The sequence below is a fragment of the Struthio camelus genome, chromosome 5 (assembly GCF_040807025.1).
Source record: "Struthio camelus isolate bStrCam1 chromosome 5, bStrCam1.hap1, whole genome shotgun sequence".
NCBI classification, from domain to species: domain Eukaryota; kingdom Metazoa; phylum Chordata; class Aves; order Struthioniformes; family Struthionidae; genus Struthio; species Struthio camelus.
In genome coordinates this window covers 3,906,877-3,914,660 of record NC_090946.1, presented here as the reverse complement: position 1 = coordinate 3,914,660, position 7,784 = coordinate 3,906,877, and the positions used below count along the sequence as shown (strand labels likewise).

At 49.4% G+C, this 7,784-nt stretch overlaps 1 protein-coding gene across 5 annotated transcripts; it reads left to right on the top strand.

Annotated features, from left to right (window-relative positions):
- The first annotated feature begins 2,469 nt into the window (after positions 1–2,469).
- On the top strand, positions 2,470–7,723 carry VPS37C (VPS37C subunit of ESCRT-I). 5 transcript variants are annotated; one of them, XM_068944206.1, is made up of 7 exons: positions 2,470–2,495; positions 3,321–3,433; positions 4,303–4,418; positions 4,509–4,680; positions 4,852–4,961; positions 5,178–5,260; positions 5,529–7,723. In XM_068944206.1, the coding sequence occupies exons 3-7, from the start codon at positions 4,326–4,328 to the stop codon at positions 5,596–5,598; spliced, it is 528 nt and encodes a 175-aa protein (XP_068800307.1). In that variant the 5' UTR covers positions 2,470–2,495; positions 3,321–3,433; positions 4,303–4,325; the 3' UTR covers positions 5,599–7,723. The 5 variants fall into 5 exon arrangements, with proteins under 5 accessions (XP_068800307.1, XP_068800306.1, XP_068800302.1 ...); XM_068944205.1 differs by having other exon boundaries at positions 5,426–7,723; XM_068944201.1 differs by lacking the exon at positions 4,852–4,961.
- The last annotated feature ends 61 nt before the right edge of the window (positions 7,724–7,784 follow it).

The window sequence follows — 7,784 nt, the reverse complement described above, 5'->3', positions numbered from 1 at the left end:
TCATATGCAAAGTTTCTATATCTACATAGCAGCGCTGATAAGAAATGCAGGCTTTTCTGTCAAACATCTTAAAGGAAGTATTTGGGAAAAAAATGTTCTTTCTCACTTTGGCAAGGACTAACACCTTTACAACCAGATCTCTTCCAGTGGGAAGGAGAGAGTGTTAGGAGACAGAACTTGCTTAAAACAAAGTGTTTCCAGTCATTTTATTTCAAATTAATGGTGCTAATAAATAGAGAAATGGATATATCCTTCCATGTGAACCAGAAAACACCAGTTTTTCAAATGTTTGATTGCTGGAGTAACACTTGAGTGTTTGCATGGAGTACTTTTCCATTCTAGCTGCTTCTTCATTCATTGTGAAGAACAAATTTGAACACAACTTTGCTGTTGTGTTCTGCTCAATCCTTTGATGCAAATTGTTAATGAAATGTGCTTCAGTCTTTCCATGGTCATAGAAACTGCTTCTCAAATGAGCCTTGAAAATACCCATCTCTCTTTGGAAAGTCAAGTCCATTTCTTGCAATAACACTATTTTGACCTGGTTATCAGCAACGATACAAACAAATCAGTCTTTGATTAGACCATATGGTACCTGTCTGCGTTCATATGACTCATACTATACAATAGTCAATGGTTCTCACGTGGTGCTTGTTTCTTGTAGAGAAGAGAGGTGCTTTTCCTAAGAGATATGTGCCTCGATCCCAGAACTTTTGAATGACCTTGACGAGCACTTTGCATTCTCCTTCACGTTCCTCAGTGCTCCTGAGCCTGCTTCACCTAGCAACACGGAGGTTGTTCCCATCCTAAGATTGCCGTTAGCACTGCTTGCTTACACAATACAGAAGTATGAGCAGAAAACTGCAGGACAATAGAGGATCTAGACTCTGGCTCACAGCTTTGTTTCACGCTGCCCAGGAATTTTCCTGTATTTCATGCAAGGAAGACCTAACACACGTATTCAAGAGAGATTCAATTTTATTTCTGTGGTTCCAGCAATGTCACCTGAAATAATGTTGTTATATGAATTTTTGACGCATTGCAGAGGTCTGTAGGTACTGCCTCTATTTCAGGCCCCAGCTAAGCAGTCTACATTTTTTTTAATCACACCTCTGCTCCTCTGTTCTCTCTTCTGTTCCACTTCTATCAACTTTTATCCCCTATCTCCAGTTCTGCTATCCTTTACTCCCACTTACCTCTCCATGCTCACCTTGGCTCCCCCCCCTTTACTTGGGAGGCAAATCTTATTTAATTTTCACTTCTCATAGGGCTGGACTTAATAGGAATATAGCAAGAGAATTCAGGTTACTTGAAATGACAAGTATTTGACTGCTTGGAACACTAGCAGCTATTCAGAGCAAGATGACCTGCAGAGAATAACGCAGCTTCAAAGTGGATCTCCTTGCTCGTAGACCTCCTTTCTAGAATATAAACTGCAAAAGAAGGCTGGCTACATGGAAGATCCAGGTTGAGAGGCCTTGGTGAGATGGAGACAAAGACAAGAAAGAGTCATCTGTACTGCTTCAACTCCAACCACAAATCTAGCAGCAGCTCAAACCTGCTACTCCTGAATTTGAACCAGTTGCCTACTCTGTACACATCCTAAGATGTGTTAAAAGCCCTTTTAACTCTGTTGCAAAGATTAATCTTTGCTTATGGCTCTGCAGTCTTTCTCTTTTCCAAATGAGTTTGACAGGTTAAAAAAAAGGTCAGTAACAACAGCTGATACACAGAGCAGAGCTGATACAGAGACTTCTGTGATTGCACGCACAGGAGAGTCACAGAGCTGCTGTTATCACTCCAAAATCCAATGCCCCCCCCATACAGATCCACACGTACATGTGCAGTCAGCCACGAGAAAAAGAACCTTGCGCTTCATGACAGCTGCCTTTCTGGGCTGATATACGAAGCTGACAAAACTGTAATGCGCAGTACCCAGGCGCTTGCAATGGTATTCACTGCAATCCACTGCTTACATTTTGAGGCAGCCCGTTTTTATGAATCAGCTGTCACCTAGAGCAGTCATGACAGGGTCGAAAGGCACTGAGGGCGCCCTCGAGCGCAGGCAATTTTAAGGAGAGCAGCTGAGGGAACGGGTGCGAGGCCCTGCCTCAAGCCGGGGCCAGCAGCGCGGGAGCCAGCGGGGCGCAGCCCGGACGGGAACCCCAGGCGGTCCCGAAGCCACTCCCTGAGCCATGAGGGAGGCCTCCCCTCCCTCGCAGCCAGCCGCCGAGACCGCGAAGGCAGCGAGACAACGCAACGCCGCCATCAGCTCCCCCTCTCCGAGCCCGTACAAAATGGCGCCGGCGCGCGGCGCACTCCCCGCCGGCCGGCGGGCTGGATGTACCACCCTCGTCCTCCGGGGGGGGGGGGGGAGGCGGTCCCCCCCTCCGCCCGGGCGCAGTGGTGCCGCCCACTTCCGCTGCCGGACCGGAACGCGGAAGCGTGTGGCCGAGGGAGGCGGGGGGGAAAGGGGGGGCGCCTGGCTCTCGGAGGTGAGTCCCGGCGCCGGGGGCGGGGGGGGGGTTTACTGGCTCCGTTACCGTTTCGTGCCTCCCCCCGCCCCGGTTTTCGCGCGCCGAGTCTCGCGAGAGGAGGCGGGGCTCGCGCGCCGTGCCGCCCCCCCCCTTCCCCGCGCGGGGCGCGTGCCGCGGCTGCCCCCAACGGTCGCGGCCGCCCCCAACGGCCGCCGACGTCGGGCGTTTCTTGCCCTAACCAGGGGGCTGCGCCGGTCCGCGGCGGCCGTGCCCGGCGGTGCCCCCGGCGTTTCTGAGCCGAGGGATCCGGTCCGCGCTGCTGCCCCAAGTCCGAGACCGGTGGGAGCTAGGAAGTACTGTCTCTCAGAGAGGCGAGGCCTCGCTTGTCACCTTACCGGTCGGGCCGTAGCGCTGTGTGCAACGCTAGCTCCTGCTGCCCACGGAAGCCAGGAGAGCCCCTGCCTCCTGCGGTGCCGTGCTGCGCACGCAGCCGTGGCCAGCTCTCTGTGCCAACCTTCCTTTGTGCCATTCAGAATCTGCCCACCTACCATTTGCCACGTCTCGGTCTGTTACCACCGCAGAGGATAAGGTTGCCGTTTGCCACTCTTCCTACTTTTCCTGTCTTACACTTTGTGAGCCCTCTTGATAGAATCGCACCCCCTCCACGTAATCTTATTTCTGATTGCAGAGTGATGACATTGCATGTATATGCATGTATGTGGTGGGGGAGCCAGTTTCCCAGCCTGGTTTTACGTGGTTATTCGTTAGATGTGTTTGACCGGATCCTGAGTGAAGAGGCTTTGTAATCCTGAACGTGAGCTTGACGCTCTGTGTTACTTGTAGAGACTGATGCAACACTTACAGAACGATATCTTTGAGATGTTTCATTTGGACCAAAGGTAGAAGAGCCAAGAGCAGTTAGGACAACGGAGGAGTCCCTGTCAGCAGTCCATTTGGTATGCCTCTTTCCCTCTTGCAGGAGAGCACTGCTCCTTTGTTTCTTTCCTGTTTTCTGTTGAATTCAGCTGTATCACACCCCACATCTTTCCTAGAACCCGTGATATGAATGTTTAATATTTGCTAACTGTTGCAAGGCAGTCAGAAGGTATTGGGAATAAATCACGGACAGTAGTGCAGCAAATCTGTTATTTCACTGATTCTAATATTATTGTACTGGTTTTCAAAATTGTGAGTATTGAATCAAGTTCACGGTGTAGTAAGTATTCAATAATAGCATTATGCATAAGGACACTACCAACAAGCAAGAGAGGTGATGGCACCATGTAGCTAAAAAGAAAATACATAAAATGAGACAGGAATTGAGGAATTGGAGAGTTAGAAATACAGGAAGACCCATGTGACAAAGGTGATCACATCAGTGTTTGTGATTCCTAAGCATGGATGGATATAAACAGATCTGGGAGATTTGTTTAGCAGAACACAAATATTGGATGGGATGGTGCAAAAAAGCCAGCTGGAGTTTGAGAATTTGACAATCAGGGTGATGTCGTCCTAGCATAAAGTGGATGTGAGTAGGTGTTTCCTTGACAAAAATGTCTGGCACACACAAGTAGTCCTTGCAAGTACTGGGTGAAAAGGAAAAAATAAGTTACCAAAGAAGAAGTGATTAGAGATGTTGTGTTTTTCTTCTCGCTCTGCCCTCAGTCTCGCTGCTTCTTTAGAGCATGGAACTTCTCTAGCATAGTTGTTTGGAGTAGTTTAGCAAGTCTATTTTTTAATCTGTAATACGATTAGTATCTATTGACTAATACATACTTGACTTTAGAAAACCTAGTCTTTATTTGCCTTCCTTTCCCCATCTAAGGAGTTTGCAGCTCCTCTGGCAGGATGGATACGCTGAAGAACCGGACGGTGGAGGAGCTCCAGGAGCTGCAAGACAATGCTGAGGAGATTGAGCGCCTGGCTTTGGAGTCGAGGGAGGTATGGATTAACTTTGCTGCAAGGGCAAGGAAGGGCTGGACTTGGTTAGGATGTGCGGCCCCTCACTGGCTCTTGGACCTCCTTTCTCAGGTTCAGGAGCTGCAGCTGGAAAGGGAGATGGCTCTTGCCGCTAACCGGAGCTTGGCCGAGCAGAACCTGAAGTTCCAGGTACCACTGGAAACTGGGCGCACTGACCTCTCCAACAAATATGAGGAGCTGCAGAAGCTAGCTGAGCGGTGTAAAGAGCAAAAGGCAAAACTGGGTGAGTGTTTCGAAACCTTGCGCTCTTTCCTGTGAAGGCATGTAGGCTATAGTTAGTGCAATGTCCTTCTTTCTTGTACTGAGCAGATTGAGAAGCTCTTTAGATAAGCAGGGTGGTGGCAGAAAGGACCCTATTGTATGTAAAATCTTTTTTCTCCCGTTTCCTAGTCAGACTCTGTTGGACAGATTAAGGATGCTGTCTCAGCATACAACTCTTCCAGCGCAGCTATGGTTAAAGTTCTTTCCTCTTCAGATTTTCTTCTCACATCAACATTTTCCAAGGTAGGAAGGCTTCTCCTGTGAGAGTGAGGAGGGGAACAGAGATGTGACAGAGAAGAAGATAGCTCCTACTGCTTTATCTGTTGTATGTCTCACATTGCAAAGCAGAGCTGTGGAACAGATGACTAGTGCAGGCTCTGCATGACAGGGATATGTGCTAATGATTTTGCCTCGTTTTATGCTTCACTTTTTGCTCTGCTCCTACCTCTCTTTCCGCAGAGAAATTTTCAGCAGCGTTGCATCCTCAGACCTTGTTGGATCTTCTGCAGGTGGAAAGTCAGAAAATTGAAGAAGAGTCTGAGGTGAGCTTTAGATTTAAATCCATCAGTAATTCAAGTGATTAGTCGTTGAAGATTTACAGTTATGCTCCCAAGCCTAATCCCTTAAATCAAGGATTATCTCTTTGTAGTTTGACATAGTTGCTGAAAAAAAATGGGTTGTCCTTTCTTTGCTCTTCTGTGGTACAGCAGTCCTCTACACGTCTCCGACAGAGACATAAATCCTAAACTAGGTTTGGGGAAGAAGCGTGGAGGGAAACAGCACTGACGCCAAAGCTGTTTTATGTTCCAGAATATGGCTGAGAAGTTCCTGGAGGGTGAGGTACCCCTGGAGACATTTCTCGAGCAGTTTTCCGTTATGAGGAAGTTATCCCACTTGCGCCGGGTTAGAGTTGAAAAGCTTCAGGAGATACTGAGGAAGTCAGAAGTGTCGCAGGAGCCCAGCAGAGACTCTCAGCAGCATCTACCTCCTCACGTACCTGGGCCTGCAGAGCAGCAGAAGCCACAGTCCTTCCCGTCTGGGGCACCTTCCTTCCCTTTGCCCTACAGTCCAGCTCCAAGCATGCCAGTGGGCCCCACAGCCCATGGAGCTCTCCCTCCTGCTCCTTTCTCTGGAGCCCCTGTCACCGTGGGACACGTCGCTTCCTCTCAGCCCAGCACACAGCCCACATTTCCCTATAACCCTCCTCCAGGTCCTGGATACCCACCAGCGCAGGCCAGTGACCCAACACCGGGGTATCCCAAGCCTCTGACCGGAGGCTCGTCTTCAGCACCAGGCTACTCTTGGTCTCCGTCCAGAGGCCCACCTCCTGCCCCATCCTTTCCTGGCTCACACCCTTCCTCTACTCCACCCCCGAGACCGGGGTACCCTCCATACTTCCCTCCTGGGGCAGGGAGGCCTCAGTGCCCGTACCCAACCCAGCCCCCCCTCCCTAGTTTCCCAGTCCCCCCACAGCCTCCCTATCCCTCTGGTCTACCCCCTCCCTTTGTGTACCCCCCGCCTCCAAACCCTCAGCGCCCTGCTTGGCCTGGCTACTAAATCAAGACTCCTGGGGAGTATGCTCTGCTGCTCCCTCCTTTTCGTGGACTGAGGAAGAAGAAAGAGCCGAGAGCATTGCTCTTAGGCCCGTCCATGTGTTAGTATTATATAGGAAAAGAGGCATGGCTCTGATGTGAGGCAGACAGCAGAGGCACCAGGGGTCAGTGAGGCTGATGCTATCTCCATGGGCTGCACCTTTTTAGGTTGGTTGTGATGATTGCTTGTTGGCTGAAGTGGCCACTTACAAGTCAGTTAGTCCCGTCTCTGAGATAAAATACAAGTAGTCAGCTAGATTCTCAACTGAGATACATGGGAATGACATGCACTGATCACATCAGCTGAGAACCTGACTCCTCTGTGTGTGTCTGCATGGGTGAGCGAGAGAGACTCTTCTTTGTATGCGTGTAGTTTTCTCTCTCTCTCTAACATATGTAGTATAATAATTCTAAGCTTTTTCACAGGTGTTCAAAAGACACAGTGGGAATCTTCTGACAGTATTTCTAATACTAAATGCTCATTGCTTCCCTAGGGCCTTCTTGGAAATGAGAAACAGAGCCAGCCAGACTGGCAATCGATTCATAATGTGTCTTTGCAGGGAGAAGCAGCTAGCTAGCCTGTTGGGATGGGCCAAGCCTTGAGGCGTGTCAGGGTTCTTTATGCTGGTGCAGAATAACTTGTAAACCAGCTCTGCTCAAGCCTTTCCCAGCTGACTGTGAGGTCAGGCTTTCCTCACAGCTGCCTCCATTTGCCCAGTGAGTACCATTCTAGTCCAAAGCAGAGGTGGTTCCCGACTCCACTGAGTTCAGGTATTCCCAGCTCACCAGTGAGGCTCTTTACCACTCCGTCTTGTCCAGCATAGGAGCTGTTCCCCACCTGTGCTGGTTGTGCACTATCTCACTGAAGCACCAAGGCTCTGGTAACTCCCTGGAGTTCAACACCTGAATATTACATGTGTTTTTGAAGTAAACTGGGTTGGCATGATGTCTTGGGAGCTGCTGTTACTTTAGGGGTAAGGAGGCATGTGTCTTGGAACACGGGAAGCTGGGGAAGAGTGGGGATCAGTACCTGCCATCCGGCTCTTCACAGCTGGCCTCCAGTACGGTTCTGTGAAACACAGGGGCCTCAACAGCCTACCACATCGTCTGCCTCTCTCCTCAAGTGCCCTGGGGGAAAGGAGGGTTTATTCTGGATGTTAAGGGCTCCAGCGTTCCTCACTGTCTCCCTTCGCTCCTCAGGAAACACTAGATAACAGAGTGAATGACAAGTTGTTAATGGAAATGGGATTAGCTTTGCTCAGCACTTTATGCTCCGAATTCTGCTTGTATCCCCCTAAGTTATTTATAAGGAAAGATAACTAATGGACTAGATCAGGATGAATGCCTTTGGGATTTGATGGAAACAATTCCATATCTGTGGTTAATTACAATAATAAAACTTGATGAATTGCATGCGGGGTCATGGCAGTGATTGTTTTGGGAAATGACGTGGCATCTGGTTGATATTGTCTAT

Coding starts and splice junctions, on each gene's coding strand:
- VPS37C (XM_068944201.1), top strand. CDS start 4,326: ATGGATACGCTGAAGAACCGGACGGTGGAGGAGCTCCAGGAGCTGCAA. Junction 4,419..4,508: donor TGGCTTTGGAGTCGAGGGAG/GTATGGATTAAC, acceptor CTCCTTTCTCAG/GTTCAGGAGCTGCAGCTGGA. Junction 5,261..5,528: donor AAATTGAAGAAGAGTCTGAG/GTGAGCTTTAGA, acceptor TTTATGTTCCAG/AATATGGCTGAGAAGTTCCT.